We start from the raw sequence: 22,819 nt of genomic DNA, 5'->3' as shown, positions 1-22,819 counted from the left end.
AACTATACACCACATCTGTCAGCCCTTTGCTAATGCATGCTGGGAACCATGCACAGGCTAATGTAAAACATGTATGAATGTTATGCTGGAAAGGTTTTGTTCAAAAACACAGCTCTGAAAGGAAATCCAAGAGATAGAGCTTAACAGGACCCAAGATCTAGTGATGTGTTATCATCTAACTTCTTTCCCTACACATCCTGTTTGAGGATGATTGCACACAACTGGCTGTGAAAGCGCACAACCTGCCGTGCAACACTGACAATCACAGAAGTGTTGTGGTTTATGTAAGGAAAGTATTTTGACACTTCTTCATGGTGCGAAAAAAGGAAGGAAAAAAGACAAAACGCAGATATTATCACATCAATTAAAATGTTTAGAATTCTTTATTAAACTTGTATTCACTGTCATTTCTGCGGTTTAACATTTTTCCTACCATAAACGCAGTAGCTGCGAGAAACATCACCACACACGAGACATTCATTGACAAAAAATGGCTGACATACGACTGACACACATGCTGTGTTTGTGCAATGGTCGACTGGCTTTTCGCAGGACATGCACCTCCATTTTAACAACAACAACAATGGGTGATCACATGGAACTAATGAGTTCCTCCACAGGAGCTTCAAGCACTTGTGAAAAACAGCTGACACGATTGTTCGTGGTGGTGTGGAAAGGAAGCAAAGGTGAGACTTTGAAAGTGCAGCAGGTCACATAAAGTGTCAGGGTTTCAGGGGTCAGAGGAGTTCCGTGCCAAAGACACTGACTGAGATGTTTTCTTGTGTAGTTTAGCAGGAATCGTGGCCCTGTTCACAGTTTCTTCTGTGATCTCCGGTTTCCTCCAATAATCCAACGTGAAGTGTGAATGTTTACTCTCGGTGTGTTAGCGCTGGGATGGAGTGACAACTTGCCGTGGGAGTTTTTTCTATTTTGGTTCATAATAGCGTTCTTTAGTATAGTTCTTAGAAGTTTGATAGATACAGGATTTATGGGCATAAGGAGGCAGATGTTAACATTTGATAGCGAGCGGTTTCTCATTCGTCTATCAATATACCAACCTCCATAAGGCAGCTCAGTCAGTGGTCCACAGTGTGTGATACCAACACACTAAGCCTTTAGGGTCTGTATGACGCACACCGGGCTCTCCACTGTCTGACCGCAGCGCAGTTAGATGATGGCGTTTAAAGAGCGACAAAGTCCGCCTCGGGAGAAGGTCAGGGTGGATGGATGGGTAAAAAAATAAAAAACAAAAACAGACTTTCACCCAGGAGACCGCGTCCCGTTTGAAACACTATTTTCAGGGTGTGAACTACAGGGGAGCCGGGGGGAGCTCGACTCCGTAAATGAGGCGTAAATGAAAATATGAAATGGGAAATTTTGGGGAAGGTCTCTAAAAATCACCAGCGGCGGAGCGTGGCGGCATATATAATATACAGTCAAATAGCAATATACCTCAAAAGACAAAAGAGCAAAAGACACGACACACGCAACAGAAATAAGCATTTCACACGGGCACAATGACGCAGCACTTAGTACATTAGCAGTAACACATGTTCAGCATCCACCACTTTGTTCTGTGAAAGCCACATTAACAGCACCAGCTCAGCAAGAGAGCTGCCAGAAATAGTCACAGCGGATTCAGACCCTCTTGCAAATTGACAAAGTGAAGTATAAAACTGCAACTAGAGTAAAAGTTTGTTTCTAAAATGTTTATGAGCGAAATACACCACAGAAAAGAATAGAAAAATTGAGACGAATGCAACTTTTTTTGCTCATTGACTCAACAACATCAAATTTGGATAGAGTTTAGTTGGTCAAAATGTATTTTTAAATGACAAATGACACGCTAAAATAAATACAAAAAGATTTTTATTTAGTCGTGGAGGTATTCACTGTTTTTTAACCAATAACTTGTAACAATGTGTTTATGTAAACAAGCTACAGACAGAAAATATGAGAATAAAAATGAATTTGACAAGAAATAAAACAGATTTAATTAGAAATGCTATTGATCACGAACACTACTTATACAAATGTGGTGAAGAATATGTCTTAAAACAGATTCCAAGTGCTGTGTAATGGCTTCTTCTCATTTTACACTATTTACGTTAGGGAAAAAGCAAGAGTTTGAACCAGAAATGAATAAAATATGGTGCGCTGAAATGACTGTGACGGCATGCAAAAACAAGATATAAATCATCTCTCTTTTTTGGGTTTGAGTTCATTCTAAAAATGATTTGAAATGAACCTTACCCTTAATTAAACTTACCCAACCTGCAATAAACTTTTTCCTCTAATATCTTAAACATATTAAACACATTTTTATGTGTTTTAATGTATCAAACACTGGTGATGGCTTTGGCAACATGCATATGAATGTGTGCGACTGTATATTTTTCTCATCAGTGTATCAGTTAAAATGCATAGATCCACAGAGGAAATCGTTTTGTTTTGTTTTTAAAAAGCACCAAATCTGCTCAAAAAAAGATGTACGTGCATTTACATGACCAAGACACACAAAATACATGTAAAATGATGTCCGTGAGTCCTGGTCACTTACTTACAGTATGTTTATGTATTGCACATACTCGCCAGTGCCTTCGACTCGTGGAGACTATGTTTTGGTGTGTAGTGGAGTGCCCAATACAGTACTGTTAACTATTGAAAAGCCTTTGTGTAAAGAAGGCCACAGATAAACCGCCCCACTGGCTCGAGGAGAAACTGATTTTGAAGAGACATTTACCCAAAAACTTAAGAGTGTGAAGACACAGAGCTCACAACAAGTTTGATCTGCCCTTCTAGACTTGCCGTGTATCCGTTTTGAATATTGTCATAGTTCCTTTTATTGAAATAAGTGGAGAGGTGGTTTCCTTCATGCACGGTCTTAGAGTGCCCCCCAGTGGTCAAACAAGTGAAAATCCTCTCCCAACAGAGTGTAACAAGTGTCTGCTTTGTGTAAAACATCTAACCCGTGTATTGTTGTTTATTTGGCTCCTCTTTCCCCTCTTAATATTTTACCCTCTTGCACGACAGGGTTCCCTCTGAAAGCAGCTGGGGCTCGTGGGTGAAGGAGTTCTCCTCACTGCCTTTTGCTGTCCAGGATGGCCCTCCAGTCGTCTGACCAAGACAGGAGTCTCCTCTGGGAGGGGCCGACGGGAAAATGCTTGTTGTGGCAGGCGGTGAACAGGATGTGCTCCCACGTTGGTTTGGGCTCCACGCCTGATCGGGAGACATGTCAGGTGCAAACATTACATAACTGACAACCACGCACGGTTTCTCTGTGTAGGGCGTGCAAACGACTGACTGAGGCAACCTCGGCACATCCTGACTAACAGCACACACTGTTGCAGCTGTCTTCAAACGGTGAAAACGAGGCTTTGAAGGTGAATGTGAATAATTAGAACACCCACATTTCACAAACAGGATAATGCAATTATCCTTTCAGTTTTTGTTTCTTTATTTCATTTATCATTCTAACTTTCTAACTTTCATTAGAATTAGGCATGGTATGTCTGAGGAGCTTTGGATTTCTCCGCATGCTGAAGCTGTGTACAGGACAAATGTCCATCCCGGCCTACTGAGATACTGTTATGTTTGCATTGGTTATTCCTCATCCTAAAGGCTTTTTCACTTGAAACGTTCAAAGTAAAACATACTGTTAGAAAATACGAATACAATCTGATCTTAAATTTTTCCTTACCATACTTAACTAGAGCTGTTTTTGCACATGAACTCCAGACAATGTCCGACAATATTTCACGTTCACACATGTAGCACACAACCGGAGGTAGTCGGACATGTTGTCACTTATGCTAATGCTCCGTTTAGATTAGTCAAAGGGTGGTGCCTGGGAGGAGCGTGCAGGAGGTGGGAATTGGTTGTTTAAAGTTGCAGTCATATTCACTGATACCAACACTGTGCTCCAATAAAACAACTTAAATCATTCGGTTTTAGAAAAAATGCACGTCTACTTGCACATAGAGCCTGCTGTTTGTTTTGCTAAAATCTACCGCGCCCGTATAATCCTGTCCACTCATCGCAGGGCTGTGAGAGAGCGGACTGTCAGACATTATTCATGCACACGCCACAGATCCCTCGTCGCGAATGTTACAATATCACATTCACATGCGTAAAGCTAGGCATGTGCTAAAAGACTTTAGAAATTACTAAGTTATCCAGCCTACCTCCATGCAGTGTGTACTCCATGCTGTTTATCAATGAGTGAAGACACGGGTGCGTTCACAGAAATCTGGTGCACACGCACTGACGAGCACTCGATGGGAGGGAGCGGGGGAGCTTGGTGGTAGAGGGGGACAGGCGTGAGAGTCGTAAACGTTCAAAATTTGACTGAGACAACACGATCTGCCAGACTTGCTGCTGACTGCAGCTTTAAACAACCGAGTCTCTGACAAAAGTTCCAGAATCTCGTTGTCTATCCAGTTAGACATTGCCGCTGCCATTTTTCGTGTAAAGCTGCGTTTCCTGCGTAGTACCTTAAGACGCGTACGTAACCCATATGGACATGTTTTGCACTTCGACCGCAGATGATACTCCTAAGTATAGGCAGGGTTATTACCGGATGGTACGAGCCACGAACAGCCATCCCATGAGAAACAAGCTGAAAAAACTTCCTCCCTGCTTCATCCACCTCTCACTGTATCTCCTCTTCACAGACAAGGCAGAGGAACGTCTGCATATTGCAGACTGCAGTGCTTCTAGCTCCACCTTTAAGTATCTGACCTGTCTACTACTGTAAGAACCTCAACAGAGGGGTAATGAAAAACGTTACAGAGCAGTTCTATTGGTACCATACACAACTTTTGACGATGTAAACGCAAAAAGAAATGTTTAATGACCTGCTCTGTTCACATAGGATGCCACGCATATTTTATACCAGCTTCATTAGCTAGCCAGTTACAGCCGATCAAATCTCCCAGGATCCATTCTCATTTTGCCTAAATATGAGCTAAGCGAAAGGTCAGCTTTTGATCTGTGAGCTGTGCAATGTCATCAGTTCTAAAACGATGATGAATATTATCACAATACAGAATGTCCATTTGCTAAATCAAATTAGCTTGTTCTTATTGTGACAAGGTAAACGAAGCATGTGCGCACACACACACACACACACAGAAAACACGTGCACAGTTCTCACCTAGAATGTCAGGCTTGTCGTCTATGAGGAGGTCTCCGGTGATGACTGTCTTGTCCCGGGTCAGGATGACCTGCTCCAGAAAGTCATGCCCCAAATGCTTCTCTACCCAGGCATACTGGACGGACACACACACACACGCACGCACACACACACACACACACACACACAGCAAATGTGATCTAATTAGAAAAGGAACAAAGAGAAAAGGATCGATGTTGTTGATTGGGAGAGGGCTTACCTTCTCATACGGGCAGTGTTTGTATTGTTTTATAGGGCTGGTGCAAATAAAGACATCTGTGCTGCAGAAAGAACCGCAAAAACAAAAGCGTGGAGATTAAAAACATACAAGCATTTGAATATTCCAGCATCTTCTACCTGACACTTTAAAACTGGAAGCAATGGCTAGTTTAGAGACAGAGGCAGTGGGAAAACAAAGAGGTAAAAAAACAAAAGTGAGATATGCGAGATCACACCATATGGCAGATTTCCCCGATAAGGCGCGGATGGTTAAAAAAAACCTGTTCATTTCCACCAGGAGAGGAAATGTAAACAACTATGGCGGCTATTTTTAGACGCTATTCCATTGTGTTTTGTGCTTCTGAGAATAATACCGCAAATAGCAATCACAGCCTTCTCCATGTTGACTTAGATTACACTTGAATGAATCAAAGAAGTCTTCATCAACATAGACGCACACTAATTGCTGATCAGTCCATTTATTCCATATTGGTGCATCCAAAGTAAAAAAATGTGTCTCCTTATGTGCACAGAAAAACAAATATGCTGCTCAGAATCCTGTCTTTATCATATTTTGCTGAATCAGCAGCAAAAAACATTTTAAACTGTGTATGAATTGAGTGAAGTACATTTTCAAGACCTACTTATCGGTGTTGGCCATTTCCTTAACAGCCTCCACTCCTCCTGGCAGCGGCTCCAGTTCTAGGAAAAAGTCCTTGGACTCCCAGATACTGATGGCTTTTTCCTGGAGTAAAAAAAAAAACCACGTCATTTTCTTCCATTTTTTCTTAACATAAGGGCACAAAAAAACTCTTTGCGACTTTATTAGTAGTGTTCCTTTAGAAAAGGTTCTTATGTTCGAAACGCAGACGGGTCAGAATGACCTGCCTTCACTTAACCCCTAAAATACCTCTTCTTGAACCTTATTGGCAACAGTTATACTTTATATTATTGTATACTGCCCGATGAGGATTTCACTTACTAAAAAATTCCACGGCCACTTTAGGAAAAGTCATCAAATTTCGAATGAAAAAAAGATCATTTAGGGTTTTTCTCTGCTGTTAAATGTAATGGCGATTCTTTTTGGCCCTTCAGACAACATAAGGGGTGAGTAGGCATTTTTTGCCTTTTGTGTCACTCACAAAAACACATGAATTGGCTTGAACATGCAGTGTTGCATACAGCGGCGGATTAAGGTGGTCATGGCCCCCTAGGCTACTGTTTGTTTGGGCCCCCACATTATTAATCATGCTTTAGCAGAAAAAAACTGCTAGAACAGAAAAAGAGTTTGCAGCCTTGAAAAATCCTGTAAGTAGATCTTGTTCCCTATCACATTTCCTTTCTGACTTTTTGCCACTGTACTGTGTAGTATCAGTTAGTGACGTACAACAAAACTGACCTTATGAACCCCACCACATGATGGCAGCTGATTGGGTAAATGTGTCCCATATCTATCCAATCAGTGACCTAATTTGTTTTAATATTTCTAAGGGCCCCAACAGGAGGCCCAGTGAGGTAAATTAAAAAAAGTCAAAAAGTCTGGCCAATCCGGGGCCCCTGCACACTGGGGGCCCCTAGGCTGCAGCCTAGGCCAGCCTGTGCATGAATCCGCCTCTAGTTGCATACTATTACAGTGTGTGGAATCCTGACATAGGCTAGCTCTACGCCTCACCTGCTTCTGTACATGGACGGATTCTGAGACAATGGACTCCTGGACACAGACATGTCAGAGGCCCCCCACTCTGTCTACGTACAAACAAGACACTCCAATTCAAAGAGTCAACTTTTGATTTTGTTTCTCTCTGTGGTTATTTTAGGTCCATTTTCAGTTGTTTTGTATTTCTTTGGAATTGTTTTGTCTATGTTTAGTAATTTTGCGTCTTTTTATGGTGGTTTTGCATCTATTTTTAGGGGCAGCAGTGCAGTGGCTCTGTCCATAGGGACTTGGCTTGGGAACTGAAGAGTCGCTGGTTCAAGTCCCCATACGTTCTAAGTGTGTGTGTGTGTGTGTGTGTGTGTGTGTGTGTGTGTGTGTGTGTGTGTGTGTGTGTGTGTGTGTGTGTGTGTGTGTGTGTGTGTGTGTGTGTGTGTGTACACAAAGAGTGAAAAGTGAATTTCCCCTTGCAGGACTAATAAAGGCATGCTTTCTTTATTTTAATCATTTTGTGTGTCTTTGTCGTCATTTCTTTTTATCTCTATGTGGTCATCCTTCTTGTACATATATATATCTATATATCTATATATATACTTGTGGACATTTAGCATCTGTTCATTTTGTGGGGGGTTTTCAGTGACTTTTACGCCCCTAACTGCTTGTGCAGACGTACGACAGTATAATATACTTTATTAAAATGAAAGCCTCAAATAGCGTGTTCATTCAGTAACAATTTAATGTTTTTTCCACAGAAAAATATATAAATATTAACGGAACTTTCACACTCGACTATCAAAGAAACCTCAGTGGGTGTTAATAAAAAATACTTCTCTATTACGCTCTTTGACTACAGGCCTGTGACTGAGGAACCTGAATGTCAGATCAGGAGGATTAATGGATAACTGGCTCAATGGACCTTTACCAACAGAGAAACATTTTGTAAACACCCCTCTCTTCTCTGTCCATCGCGCAGATGTGCTACTGTAACGTATCAAGTTGACAGTTTGTGTGTTGGGTCGGCTTCGAGTGGTTCATTTATGGTGCGGATCGGCTCACACACTCCGGACGCCGACACCTCTTTTGCTTCTGAAATGCTGCTGTTCTGTGTGAAATCAGAAAGTCAAAGTTCCAGCTTTCCTTCATCGCGCCACTGTTGTGGAATCTCCTTTGGTTTTGATGTTGTAACTGTCAGGGACTGACAGCTTTGATCTCATCTCATCTCATCTCATCTCATCTCATCTCATCTCATCTCATCTTCATCCGCTTATCCGGGGTCGGGACGCGGGGGCAGCAGCTTTAGCAGGGGACCCCAAACTTCCCTTTACCGGGCCACATTAACCAGCTCTAACTGGGGGATCCCGAGGCGTTCCCAGGCCAGTGTGGAGATATAATCTCTCCACCTAGTCCTGGGTCTTCCCCGAGGCCTCCTCCCAGCTGGACGTGCCTGGAACACCTCCCTAGGGAGGCGCCCAGGGGGCATCTAGTAATGCCACCTCAACTGGTTCCTTTCAACGCTAAGGAGCAGCGGCTCTACTCCGAGTTCCTCACGGATGGCTGAACTTCTCACCCTGTCTCTAAGGGAGACTCCAGCCACCCTCCTGAGAAAACCCATTTCAGCCGCTTGTACCCGCGACCTCGTTCTTTCGGTCATGACCCGGCTTTCATGACCATCGATGAGGGTAGGAACGAAGATTGACCTGTAGATCGAGAGCTTTGCCTTCCGGCTCAGCTCTCTTTTCGTCACAACGGTGCGGTAGAGCGACTGCAACACCGCCCCCGCTGCTCCGATTCTCCGGCCAAACTCACGCTCCATGGTCCCCTCACTCATGAACATGATCCCGAGGTACTTGAACTCCTTCACTTGGGGTAAGGACTCATTCTCTACCTGGAGTAAGCAATCCACCGGTTTCCTGCTAAGAGCCATGGCCTCAGATTTAGAGGTACTGATCCTCATCCCAGCTTTGATGACCGTGTGTTTTGCTCTCTGTACTGACAGTCCAATTCTGTTTTTTACATGTTAGACGGCGACTGGCTTTCAGATCTGTGACGTACCAAATCTAGCTTGCCAGGGGCTTGTGTGAATCTCAGATTTTCAGGGAAGTGCTTAAACATCTCCCCCTTCAGGACAGGAATGTGAAAACACTTATCTAGTGATGAACTTTGCACAGACCAATACAGTACGTTACAGTACAGTCAAGGTCAGACATTTTAGAGGACAGAAACATAAGAAAAACACATTTTTGAGTGGCTCCTTTTCAGGCTAACGGTCTTCCAATGTGACTTCTGTCTGAGGTGCCACCAAATTTTCATGCTGGTTAATATTGTGCCTCTAGTCATGCTAACACAGTCTGTAAAGGGGATATATTATGGTTATCCTACTCTGTTAAAATGTAACTATTTTACTGGGGGCCCTGGGGAACCAGCTCAAGGCCTCTGGCTCTGTATAGGACTGCTAAGTGAATTTATATAATACCTATAACATTCTTATATTACACATTTATACATGCAAGCCACTCACACACAGGTCACTCCTCAGCTGCCCGTACTGCGTTGACACCCAAAACCCTCTCCTGTCGTCCAGGCTGATGTGGGGATCGTCCGGGTATCGGGCCCGGTACTTCTTCAAGAACCCCCCTTCAAAGTCCGCCAGGACCCCGTCCATGTCGACTAGAACCCGCAGTCTCTTACCCGAGGGAGAGGAGGACGACATGTTTACGCAAATCCCCTTAAACGGCTCACGGAGTAGTGTTTTCCCTCTTCCGAGTAGGCGTGTAGTCCTGGACAGTAATAACATCGTTGCCTCCTGACTGTGGCTGCCGCAGTAACTTAACGGTCACTACTGTGTTGTTAACCCTCTGCGCGCGACGGTGGAAACAAGAGGATAAAGTCCACATGGAAAAGTTTTCTAAATACCACTGTGTCGTTTTTCATCACTTAGCATCGGTTGTGTTGTTTATTTAAGTTCTGTGTTAGCTAAACTTAATCACTGTGGGATGTCCCTCTCTCGGCTGCTGTGGAGCTGACGGTCGGTAGCTAACTTTAGCCGCACAGCAGCGGGCAGGTCAAATGTGACATGCCTTTGGTCACAGTGTCATGGGAGCTGTTTGCACCGTTTGGCATTGACTCCCCCGGCAGCTAACCGCAGCCTTTGTTTTCAAACCCACAGCATCTGTAACATCAGGCTGTTGGTTGTACTTGAGCAGAAACGGGTGGTACACAGCTGGTTCTGCGGCATCAAGGAGGAAAAAGCTCGGCAGAGAGAACAAACTGTACAACAAGCAAAGATGTTTTAGATGGATAAGATGGCTCACTCCTCCGGTAATGTGACGAGTAATAGCCAAATATAAGTGGATACAATAATATTTCAGCATTTCTAAAAAGAAAAAGTGATTGGATAGAAAATGGGATGACTGGAGAGGCATCCCTGTAATATTCTGCCAAAGTGCATGTGTAATTTTCTTCATTTGAGTTGTGGTATTTTAATAACCTTATTAAAAACAAGTTTATGAGGGGAATGAACCTAATTGGCCTTCACACTGGCGCGGGAGCTATAGACCTCCAAATGTCCTGGATTTGAACCTTACACACAATAATAAGCAATATAGAGAAGGGTGGATGGATGCCCAATTTATTATATTATATATTTATTATATCTCAGAATAACACATGAGTAGGGGACAGTCAAAGATAAGATAATTTATAATAGTTTTATTTTATTTTATTTTTTGTACAGAAAACGTTGGCGTCCAGTCTTTAATCGGTGGATTCTTTAAAGTCAGTTTGACAGGAGCTCTCATATCGTATAACATCTTTGTTGTAAACCCGGTAAATTCTACGTCAGTTCCTGTTGTTTTTTTTCCTGTTTCTTTTTCCTTAAAGGGAGAACTGGAGCTGCAGTCTGAGATACATCTGAACATCTGAAGCCCCTTACACATAAGACGAAAAAAAAAACACGTTACGAATTCCTAAAAATAAATTTTAATTATAGAAACTGTTGCAATTATTGATACATTATTTTCGGCAAATAGTGTGTCTATCCCTTTAAGACTCCGATGGTCGGCTCGTAGATCCCGTTGCAGTCTGTTCTGATTTTATGATCTCGCGATAGCTTCACCTCAGTGGCGGCTGTGTGGCCCCCTGTCTTAGTCCGGACGGAGTTGTTTCTGACGTTTGAATGAAAAACAGTGCAATTTACCTCCACTTTGGACCCAGGAAATAATGGCTTCAGCCTTGGAGCAGTTTGTGAACAATGTGCGGCAGCTCTCCGCTCAAGGTATGGTTGCTAAACTCATTCGAGTGGGAAGTATGAGCTAGTTAGCTAGCATATGCTATCCAATGCCTTGCCGATAGCTAGGCAGCCAAACTGGTCAGAGCCCTCTTTTTGCTTTATCATGTAAACACACCGCAAAAAACGACGTTTTCTGGCTGCGATAGTTCTGTAAAGTATCACTAGAAGACGCGTTAGTACACAGGGGCGCCTAGGATAACCGCCAAGTGGGTGGTTCATCAAACAAAATGTCAAAATCATACTTTTTGGTTTTGATCTAGAAAATAATTTCTGAAGACTGCCTACCGGTTGTCCCGCCCTCGCCCCACATGATTGGCTGGCGAACTGAATTCGCAAATATTATTGGTTTAAAGTCATCTGTCAATCCCACTTGCATTACCTCTGTTGCAAGGCCTTGACAGGACACTTGACCGGCCGATTTATATTGAAATACCCCCACAATACGCTGATTCTAAATAATTGTCTAAGTCAGTTTGTTTTCTGCATTGCTTAAGAATAGCCTCTTGGCAGCCGTAGACAAGAAAATTGCATTAATTCGATCAACTAAACCGTGAAGAAAATGCATTAGTATTCGTGCGGTCAAAGTATGCCCTCTTTTCTTTTGTGGATGAAATTAATTTAACCTAACGCTAGACCTTTAAAATGATTGTGATCGATGGGATGTTATAATACCATTCTAGTTTTAAGCATTTTGGTGCATGCCCCCCTTGTGTGCCACATCCTGTAATATGAAAGTTGACATTTAATGACCTTAAATTCCAGCATAACAACATAATTTAATTTCAAAACAGCAGGCAGAAACAAAAACAACAAAAACAGTCTTTTCTAAAATTCGATCTGCATCTAGCATTGTGATGTAGACGGTACTTTGACTGTCTCTATGAGATTAATGTCCTACCAAAGATCAGAAGGGCATGCACAACGGTCCAAAGTGGTTTAATGTCTCTTATTTCTCCTGCCCCCTCACCCCCAGGCCAGATGACTCAACTGTGTGAGTTGATCAACAAGAGTGGGGAGCTGCTGGCCAAAAATCTGTCCCACCTGGACACGGTGCTTGGGGCCCTGGACATCCAGGAGCACTCCCTAGGTGTACTGGCTGTGCTGTAAGTAGCCTGTTTCGTCCTAATTCTTTCTAGATTTGCCGCCGTCAGTGTAATTAGCACCAGTCAAGAGCTCTTCCTCAGTATCTCGTGGAGTCTGCTGCTGTTATTTTGGCATGTCTCTGTTTACATTTTCACTTCTGTCCAGTCTTGTTTATTCTCTACACTCCTGCCTTCTTGATGCTCCTTTTTTCTTCCCCATTTATTTCTAAACTGGGTCAAGTGATTCCGTTATTGTTGTCCGTTGAAGGTCATATCATTTGTTTTGTGATGAATAGGGTAAAAATGGTGGAGCCTTGGAGAATGATGGTTAATAAGGAGAGAGGATGGTGAATCAGATTTTAGGATGAAATGGGAGTTGCCTAGTTGGTTTAAACAAAGGTTTAAAACATGGAGGCCGGGTCACAAAGTTTTTTCAAATTACAGCTAAAAAGTACACGAAAATCTGTTTCTGAAAACATTTTAGACGTGAAATAGGTAATGCAGTAACAGAATCTTGATCCATGTACGATCAACTCTGCCTGGTTTGATCTGAGTTTCATGAGGTTCCTTAACTTCGCTCAAGCATGACACTCCCCTGTCAGTCAGCTTCTTACACCCGCCCCACATGCGATAAACGGTTGAAGTTGGTGGTCAGGGGAGGACCAGGTCGGCTGGAAATCTATCTGAGTGGGAGGGGACCAGACGTATCTGCCAGAGCAAATGAAAACATGAGCTCGGCAGATTCTCCTTTTTTTCCACGCTAATAAAATCCCAGGTGGGAAAAACACAAAATAAATAGAATAGAAATACTTAATTGATCCCAAGCTGGGAAATTTCAGTGTAGCAGCAGAATTACACACAGACACATCAAAACACTAATAAAAAAATACAACATAAAAAGATACATTAAGCAGTTTTACTTAGTTTTAACAGTTTAATATAATGACACATTAAATGTTACGAAATCTCTACTGCATCACAAACCTCTACAACTACGGTTAAACTCTGTATATATCATTTGACTGCATATGGGAATGCCCTGCTTTATTGCGTTCGTCGCACATGCCAATGTGTTGTCATTAGCAGCTAAGCTTTAAGGCCTGTATTAAGGTTAACTGAAAGGTTTTTGCTCACCTCCTCCTCTTTCGTTCCAGATTTGTGAAGTTCTCCATGCCAAACATCCCTGACTTTGAGACGCTCTTCTCCCAAGTTCAGCTCTTCATCAGTACTTGCAATGGGGAGCACATTAGATATGCAACAGACACTTGTAAGTCCAAACTAACCGAACCTCGCACTCCTCAATGTTTGGGAGACTTGATAGTGTCCTGTCTTTATGTTGTACAAGTTTTCAGTTGAACAAAGACCTCTCTCCTCTGATCACTGTTCTATTGCTTATTGTCTTTAGAGCATGTGATCTGCTAAAATGTGCAATGTGTGTAAACTATGTCACTATGACCCACTCTTTTGCATTAATGCATTTAGTTTACTAAGTTGTATATCCAATGTTTTTTCCAGTAATTTGTAGTAGCAATGAAAAAAAAAAGAACAATGTGACGATGAAGTGGCCTCTCTAATGTAGATTGTAATGCTCCGGTATAATGGTGTAGTGTAGTAATGCTCTGCAGCATCTGCTATTACAAATTGCCTTCCATTTCTGCAAATGTCTTACTGTTGGATAAATGATTACAATTTTAATAGAAAATTATTCAGCACAGTTGGAAAAATGGCAACATTGTTTGAACGTATGTGATGCAGGAGTATTTTTGTGATGCATAAACTGCAATGCAGTGTTGACATATCCTGTGTATGTGAGCAGTTCATTAGACTGAACAAACAACTAACAGAGCAGATAAAAAATTGAACACCTTCCCTTCTGTTCCCTCTCACAGTTGCTGGTCTCTGTCACCAGTTGACAAACGCCCTTGTAGAGCGTAAACAGGTAAGATTCTTGATTTTGACTTGGATGGGATTTAAATATCCAGTTAGTTATCATAACAGAGCTTTAATTCAAAATGTAACTCTTTTTTTATTTAACGCTCCAAAAGAGTCAGCAGTCATTGTGGATTTTTGTTTATCGCGCGAATCATTGACCAATGATTAATTTAGTACATCAAATGTAATGCTGGATGAAATATGCCAGAGAGAAGCTGTTTTTATGCAGTAGTAAAAGATGATGTAAACATGTTTACGTAAGTCTCCACATCCTCGCAGAAAAACGTATGTTCTTCAGTGGTCACATCTTGAAAGGTTATGCAATTTGTAATGCTGTTACAGTTACGCAAAAGGGTTTTCATTCATGACTCACGTCAGTAACCTGCAGTTATGTGGTTGCTAATGAAGACTGAATAGTTTAAATATAATTTGAGAATACAGAATGAAAATGGGCTTTGTAGTTTATTTAGCCTTTTGTCCCTCATTTATGAGTCACCTCTAGCCTCCATCAGTGACCACCTGCACAGTTGAGCATAGTGTGAACAGTGTGTATTCACTACCTTGACAGGGCTCCGTTGCTCTGATGTAGACAGACTACCAGCTTCAGAAGCTATAGGGCCATGGACACTCTTTTATCCCAAAGAGCTTTGATTTCTATAATGTTCACTTATGAGCCCAATTTCACTTATGTGCTGCCTGCATGGACAAACACAAGTATACTCCCACACACAAATTCTGAACAGAAGTTGACAAAGCCTACCCCCCATGCAGTAGAGTCATATGAGTCTTGAACAGAAAAGCATCTACGTCTTTCCACTTGTCAGTGTTGTCTTTGGTGTGTTTTGTCATGTTTATTAGCTGTCCATGTTGTTCTACTTACTGTGATGTGTCCTCATCAACGTGCCCATTATTTGTGTATGACGTTTTTAAAGGACACCATGTATGCAGTGTAGCTTGTGAGTGGGTGAAATGATTTTCTTTGTGTTGTACGCGCATTGCTGGAAAAGCAATTTCCCCTGGGCGATAGGGAAATTAGTACATTTGGTTCTTATTTTTCACCACTGTCCGACAAGACGGGGCCCAAATGAGTCATCTTATCGCTTGTACGCCGCAGAGTCTCTATATATTTTAATGCATTTTAAAGTGTGGCACAGGCCTCGACTGTTTTCTCGGGAAAGCTACAGCTGAATAACCAAATCTGTTTTTCCTTCTCTGACAGCCATTGAGGGGTGTTGTCGTCCTAAAACAGGCAATAGACAAAATGCAGATGAACACAAACCAACTTACCTCAGTTCATGCAGACCTGTGTCAGGTGAGTGACTGGTCCGGTCCTGCTGCATCAGCACCACGGCTGGAATCCTAAATGGACTCATGTTAGGTCTGGGCGATAGAGCGATATGTAAAGCCTATATTTGTCCACTCATGTGTGAATTAATTACTTGAGAAATTAAAAGTACTGCTTATTTTCTCATTTAATTAAGAACTTCATTGCAAAATTTAAAATAAATATTATTTGATTATCTTTTATATAATTTTTCCAGCTATAAATCGACATTGCATTGCACACATAGTGTGGCTTAAAAACAAAACTGCCAGCTTCTAATGACATTCCCTCAAAATATTTTATTCATTTAAATGTACTCGTTATTATCAAGTCAGGCAACATAATTATGTCACGCAATATCTTGATGTGATTTCATCACCTTACGATTCCATTGAAAGACAATAAATTATCAAATTGAACTATCACCCAGCCCTATCTCATGATTTAACTTGCACATTTAATGTAGCTACTAAATATGATCTATTTTAGTCATTTTAACTAAGTTATCTTAACTGTTTTTGACCTCCTCCTCAATGCATACTTGTTTAATGTGCTATATAAAAGGCACAGTTGTGTCCAGCGTGACCATATAAGGCTGTATTTACACTTTATGGTCTAGCTTTGCTCGACTTGACTTTTTTTGGACCAGTTCCTTTCTCTTTTTGTTTTCCACTGCGGATAGTGGCCCCTCAGTGCAGGTGGGATTCTCAGCAGATCACCATAGCGACGGGACATCATCTTTGACGCGTCACTCGCTGAATTCTTTCGTCGTCAACCAACTCTGCACTTTGTCAATTCTACGTCATAGTTTTGCAGGCAGCCATTTTTTCAAATCTGGGTCTAGAGAATAAAACAATTGTGGTCCCTATCGAAGGTTTCCTGGCTATTTAAAAATTGCGTGTCGTGTCCCGTGTCGGGCTAGTGTTAATTCTCTCTGACCAATCAGTGCTCAGCAGTGTTTTAACTTCACCTGCTAGTACCAGTTCAGCTCACTTGGAACCTCAACCCAGGTGCTACCAAAAAAAGGCACTGGGTTCTATCCACAACTTTTGCTGATGGAAAGCCAAGGGAGAGCGAGTCGAGCCTGGCCGTACCACACAGTGGAAATATGGCATATGTTACCCTCACTACATAACTGTCTCCTTGCAGCTGTGCTTGTTAGCGAAGTGCTTCAAGCCCGCCCTGCCCTTCTTGGAATTGGACATGATGGACATCTGTAAGGAGAACGGGGCTTATGACGCAAAGCACTTTTTATGTTACTACTACTATGGTGGCATGATCTACACAGGCCTCAAAAACTTCGAAAGAGCACTGTATTTTTATGAACAGGTACTCTCACACTCCTCAAATAAATATACTGACATGCATACATCATACATACATACATACATATACATGCTTCAGAGTTTGTCTCATGTATTTGTATGCCCTCAATGCTCAATAAAATGCCACTTCTGTCTGGTATGTATGTATGCAGATGATCATGTGGGTCCCATGTTCTCTTGTCAGGCAATAACCACTCCAGCCATGGCAGTGAGCCACATCATGTTGGAAGCCTATAAGAAATACATCCTGGTGTCACTCATTCTCCACGGCAAAGTGCAGCCGCTGCCCAAATACACCTCACAGATAGTAGGGAGGTTCATCAAGGTAAGGGCCAATAGCATGGATGGATGGATGGATTGAGCAATATTGGGGTTTTGTTGTTTTGGCATAGTTGTTACGTTTACATATGCAGACATTAAAGTAACCTCGTTTTCAGCTGATATTTGTTAAGATAATCACATGCAGCTAATTTAGATATGTACACCTTGCTGAAACTAATACAACAGCCCTGCAGTCGAAATCAAATACAAATACAAACCCTCCCCTAATCATGTTTTTTAATGTTTTTGTTGATTTAGTTGAATCAACCAGATGTAGTTTGTGGTGTTGATTATTTTGTCCACCCTTATTTATTTATATCATTAATGGTAAGCTCTCTGTATAATGGAACACCTCTTTTAAACACATGGTGTTTGGATTATACGTGCAAGAAGGTCTGTTTTATGAAACAATAAAATAGATCAGTGCAATGCGGTTGTACCGTCATGCTCACCCCTTTGCTGTTTATTTGTAAAGAGACAAATAGGGCAATGAACCTGTTTATTATGTCGAGTCCAAAGTGCTTAGTTAACCATCTGTCAACAACTGAGAATGGGTGTGTCTCGCTTCTCCAGTTTGCACTTATAAGCAGAGGTATTGTTAACTGTGATACATTATTTATTCTAGAGATGAATGGCATGAATATTTTATATCATTATAATGATCCTAACTGTCATGGTTCTCAGTATTAAAAAAAAATACAGATACGTGCCAAGTTTCATATTGAAAACCACAAGTAAAAATAGTGGCACTACTTTTTGGTTGCATAAACTTTCAAATAAATTTGCAGGGATTTTCTTTCTGCATGGTAATCATAATCATCATTAACGGTTTAGAATTTGACAGTGGTTTATCGTTGAACCCCTAACCGTTTCATCCCTTATTTATACAATATTCATCTGTAATAAATAACTACAGAAATTTGACCAACTGTTAACAGCCAATGAAAGTCAACAGTCATGTCTGCCAAGGAAACAAGGGTCATTAGAGACTTAATAATCGTGTTCCTGTCGGATCCAAATTTATTTAAGAGTTGATCAAAGTGCTGTATGATCAAAATCTGACAAAAAAAAATATATAAGTTTAAGAGACAAAATGTCTAATATGGAAAGGCAATTGTCAGTGTTGATTGCGTTGTCAACACTGTAAGAAGTTGATCAATAGTTCTGCCATTCATTTTCTTTCTGTCCTCTTCTCTTGTTTTTGTCCTCTTGCCGCCCTCAGCCCCTGAGCAACGCATACCACGAGTTAGCCCAGATTTACACCACCAACAACCCGGCCGAGTTGCGCGGTGTGGTCAACAAACACAGCGAGACCTTCGCAAGAGACAACAACACAGGCCTGGTCAAGCAGTGCCTCTCCTCCCTCTACAAGAAGAACATCCAGAGGCTAACAAAGGTGGGCGGGCCTGTGTGTTTGTGTGTTGCTTGTACTTCTATATAAATGCAAGCCAGATGTTTTCACAAGAAAATATGAGGACTGTGGTGACATCGAATTAAGCAAAAGAGTGTCTTAGAGTTTGTTTTTCTTAATAAAGCAGTATTTTTCTTAAGAGGGTTTACACAAGTTCCAAAGCACGTAGCCGTTTAGTTCAAACTCAGATCTGAGACATCTGGATCTCAATCCTTCTCCACTACAACTGTGCTGCATATCATTAGAAGCGACAATAATCCAAACATCCCAAAAACATATGTGACTTAAGGCAGACGTAGACATCTGACAGCCAGTTGTTTGGAAAACTGAACAAAAGGGATATGAAACAAGAGCTGGCTGGCTTCATCTAGGGCTGGGTAACATATGAAGAGGGAGAAGTCATGTACTGATGAATCATCTGGTCTTCTTGTTGTACAAGTTTGTGTCTTGTTTTGATTTGTCGGTTATTTTCTTTTTGAATCCTGAGTTTTGTGTTTTAGTGTATGTGCCTTCCATGCATTTGTTGCTGAGCTTTGTTTTTATTACAACTTCTTAGAAACAAGATATCTCAAATTTTATGGAGCACAACTTTAATATCATGACTTAGCAACATTGATCTGTTTTTTTCTGGGTCTTTAATCCGTTGCTACAGTTTGCTAGTGCAATATATTGCTTTTGTGAGCATGAGCTGTGTAAACTTCAATCAACCAAATGTAAAGATCCAGAAAAAGCTCAACCAAAAGAAAAGTAACAGTAAATTACACTCATATGTTCAATAGATCCTTAAAGTCTAATCCAATCTGATGTTTTAGATCAGTCTTTTAACATCACTTTCTGTTTTACGCACCTCCTGTAGACCTTTCTGACACTGTCTTTGCAAGACATGGCGAGTCGAGTGCAGCTGTCCGGCCCCCTGGAAGCAGAGAAGTACGTCTTACACATGGTGAGTTAGTCCATAAAGTCTGCAAGGCTACATTCACACCGCTACGTTTTTCATTCTAAAACGGCGTTTCAGAGCAAAAAAAATCTCCGTCTACACAAAGGTTTTATCTCTGTATCAGATATAATATCTGTTCATATTAACATGCCTGAAAACGCATATCACGTGACCATTCTCGTACACCGGGCATGTGAGTGCCGGCGTAAACAGGAAGCGTATTGTCTGACCTCAATTTAAAGTTAAGACGGATTCAACTTTTAGAGGAGCACAACCTGACGCCAATCATGTAACCCTGATCAGACATTTTTAGTCGTTTTTGAGGCAGCGAGAGAGTTACGCTACAGTAAACATCTCTGCTGCATCAAAAAAGTTTTAAAAACAATGAGGATAAAATAGGAATGCAAGCACTCTCCCCTGATTGCCCAGGAGTTTGCGTAACAGCCTACTGTTTCCTGAAACAAGCTCCAGCACAAAGCTCAGCCCCTCCATCTTTTCTTTCCTCTGTCTAGCAGCTCCTGTGAAATAAAGCTGCTTTCAAGTGCAGTCAGAATTTCAAAACTGTAAAAACAATCTGACAGTAAACAGTAACTGTGAAATATAATGTCTTATTTGTGCTACATTGGAGGGTTAAACAACACAACAGGAAGTCACACATTAAGGTGACACTCCCACCGCTGCACAATCCTGCTACAAATCGCCGGGCCGTCTGATCTGAACGCGTTCTAAAACATGAAAAGCCAGTCCAACAATTTAATCGGTACACTTCCTTGAAATCAAAACAAATGCTTTTATTTCAACAGGAGTAGAATATGTTGTTAGTGAACCCTTTTACGCAGGCATTTTGTAGCTTTAGAACTTTAATGCGAGATCTTTGGCCATTTATTTTATTTTTTATTTACCTTTTAATCTAATTCCTGGTAGACTTTCTCTTTACCAAGCCGAAGTTTACTGTTGATCCATATTAGAAGTGTTCTATTTAATTACAATGGCGCTCCTCTTCGTGCTCCTGTGCAGATTGAAGATGGTGAGATCTACGCTAGCATTAACCAAAAGGACGGCATGGTCTGCTTCCATGACAACCCCGAAAAATACAACAACCCAGCAATGCTCCACAAAATTGACCAAGAGGTGAGAATGTCCAACTCAGTTTCCAATGTTCTGTGCTCTGCATGAAGAACTACTTTTAAAGTGAAGTGATGTCTTCTTCTTCTTCATCTTCTCCTTTCAGATGTTGAAATGTATAGAGCTGGATGAGAAACTAAAGTCTATGGATCAAGAAATCACAGTAAACCCACAATTTGTGCAGAAGGTGAGGCAGTCAAATATATGAATACAAATTTTCTTTTCTGTCATTTGGACGTCTTACGACGATGTATTTTGCTTTGTGGAATCTACCAAGTATTTCCTTGGGAATGCCGTGGTATATACCTTCAAGGCTTGCTGCGGTAGTTGGCGTTTGGTCATACACTGATTACATGACTTTCCCACCACTCCCACTTACGTTTTGCTCTATTTTTAGAAATAAAACCCACATAGTTTTAAAGTGTCCATTCCATACAGCAGCAGGAGTCAAATTTCACTCATCACAGACGAGACCAGTATAGATGGATAGATAGTCTATTATAAACAATATCTATCCATCTATCAGTGATTTTTCTTGTCAGATTCACTTGCGGAGAAAACAAAGCAGAAAAAAAATTGTGAGTTAGCTGTGGGGCTCTGTGCCACTATGGTCTGAACAGCCCAGTTGGTTAACATCATGTTTAGAAACATGGACACTGAAGGGAAGTGGGAGTCTTCAAATGTATGTGGTGTTACTAAAGCACTGCCACTACACATGCTTTCAGGGTTCTGTTCCAATATGCAGGTATACAGGAATCAATTATCTGAGTAAAATACTTTTACTCATGTAAAAGAATCGGTTATGGGTTTTCTCAGCAAAGCCAAGTCGTAAATCTACTGTCAGCCATTGTTTACAGATATGCAGCCGGAACCGTTTTTTGCAAGCTGCAGTCCTGTCAGGTAACATTCTCAACATGTGACACTTGTTTTTCAGAGTATGGGATCGCAGGAGGATGATGTTGGTAGCAAAACATCAAGTTATTCCTGAGGGGCCTTGGACAGGGAGAGAACGCTGCAGCCTCCCAACACGTTCTTCCCGGGATGGGTTGGATTTTTTTTAAAAGAGGAAAACAAACAAACATTCTGTTGCATAAGGACATTGGTCAAGGAAAATCTAATTGTGTGGAATGATGATAAATTTGGTTATTCTTTCTTCACAGTGTCTTAAGGATAAGAAATGATCCTTAGAGAAAAGGAAAAAAGATTACAATTTTGTCAGTGTTTTATTTATCAATGTTCAGGTTGGAGCGCCACTGCTACATTAACAGAAACCACAATAATAAAAACTGGACTTATTTGTTCCAAACATATGTGTGAATAATCTCACTGTTTGTAATGGTTCTGCTGCATGATGGCTGTAACAAGAGGGCATTACATGAGGTTAAAAAACATCTATGGCTGATGAGGAATAAATCTGATATACATTTGTAAAGACTGCAATGATCGTTTCCCTCTCACTCCTTTTGGTTAGAATGTAGATATCATCAAAAGCAAATCTGTACACATGGACATGCCCTTGACCAAACTTGGCACAATGGAAGAGTCGTTCACAATCTTGTGCACTGTTTTGTTTTTGTTTTTTCTTTTCTTTTTGTTTTGTTTTGTTTTTTAGGTTGGATCCACTAGAGGTCGTTAGAGCACTGTATAGAAAACCGTTTTGACGACTTGTTATTACAAGAGGTGAAGTCAACAGATGAAACCAAACTGTCATGTCATTTGGGAGCTTGAGCTTTGCGATTGTGGATCTGTTAATAATAAATTGTTTAAGAATATAGTCCTGGGTTTCATGCCTTTGTGGAAAGTTTCTCATCCCTTTGGGTCGACATTTGGTGTAAGGTGGACTGGAATTTCCATCCTCTCCTGATTGTCACGCTGTAACGCTCTTGATTGATACAACGAAGCTGATTTCTGTTTCAGCCAATGCAACTCGTCATACAGGCAGGATGTGGTTTCCCGGAAAAAAAGCGCCAATCACGACGAAGCACCCACTTCACAGAGGCGGGACTTAATCGCAGAAAGAAAGTGGGT

General features: G+C 41.3%; 2 protein-coding genes across 3 annotated transcripts; one reads left to right on the top strand and one right to left on the bottom strand.

Annotated features, from left to right (window-relative positions):
- Positions 1-499: 499 nt before the first annotated feature.
- Positions 500-10,270, bottom strand: nt5m (5',3'-nucleotidase, mitochondrial). 2 transcript variants are annotated; one of them, XM_083932879.1, is made up of 5 exons: positions 9,565-10,270; positions 6,037-6,137; positions 5,394-5,454; positions 5,156-5,270; positions 500-3,219 (listed from the first exon to the last, which is right to left on the bottom strand). In XM_083932879.1, the coding sequence occupies exons 1-5, from the start codon at positions 9,838-9,840 to the stop codon at positions 3,080-3,082; spliced, it is 693 nt and encodes a 230-aa protein (XP_083789005.1). In that variant the 5' UTR covers positions 9,841-10,270; the 3' UTR covers positions 500-3,079. The 2 variants fall into 2 exon arrangements, with proteins under 2 accessions (XP_083789005.1, XP_083789004.1); XM_083932878.1 differs by lacking the exon at positions 5,394-5,454 and having other exon boundaries at positions 5,156-5,334.
- Positions 10,271-11,177: 907 nt separating this feature from the next.
- On the top strand, positions 11,178-22,488 carry cops3 (COP9 signalosome subunit 3). Its single transcript, XM_083932377.1, has 12 exons — positions 11,178-11,319; positions 12,308-12,437; positions 13,571-13,683; positions 14,306-14,355; positions 15,568-15,660; positions 16,822-17,001; positions 17,182-17,322; positions 18,541-18,714; positions 19,586-19,672; positions 20,684-20,797; positions 20,898-20,978; positions 21,726-22,488. Exons 1-12 carry the CDS (start codon positions 11,265-11,267, stop codon positions 21,777-21,779), a joined length of 1,272 nt encoding a protein of 423 aa, XP_083788503.1. The 5' UTR covers positions 11,178-11,264; the 3' UTR covers positions 21,780-22,488.
- Positions 22,489-22,819: the final 331 nt, after the last annotated feature.

The sequence above is a fragment of the Echiichthys vipera genome (assembly GCF_963691815.1).
Source record: "Echiichthys vipera genome assembly, chromosome: 18".
NCBI classification, from domain to species: domain Eukaryota; kingdom Metazoa; phylum Chordata; class Actinopteri; order Perciformes; family Trachinidae; genus Echiichthys; species Echiichthys vipera.
Note: the sequence above shows the minus strand (reverse complement) of the source record. Positions and strands in the feature narration are given on the sequence as shown.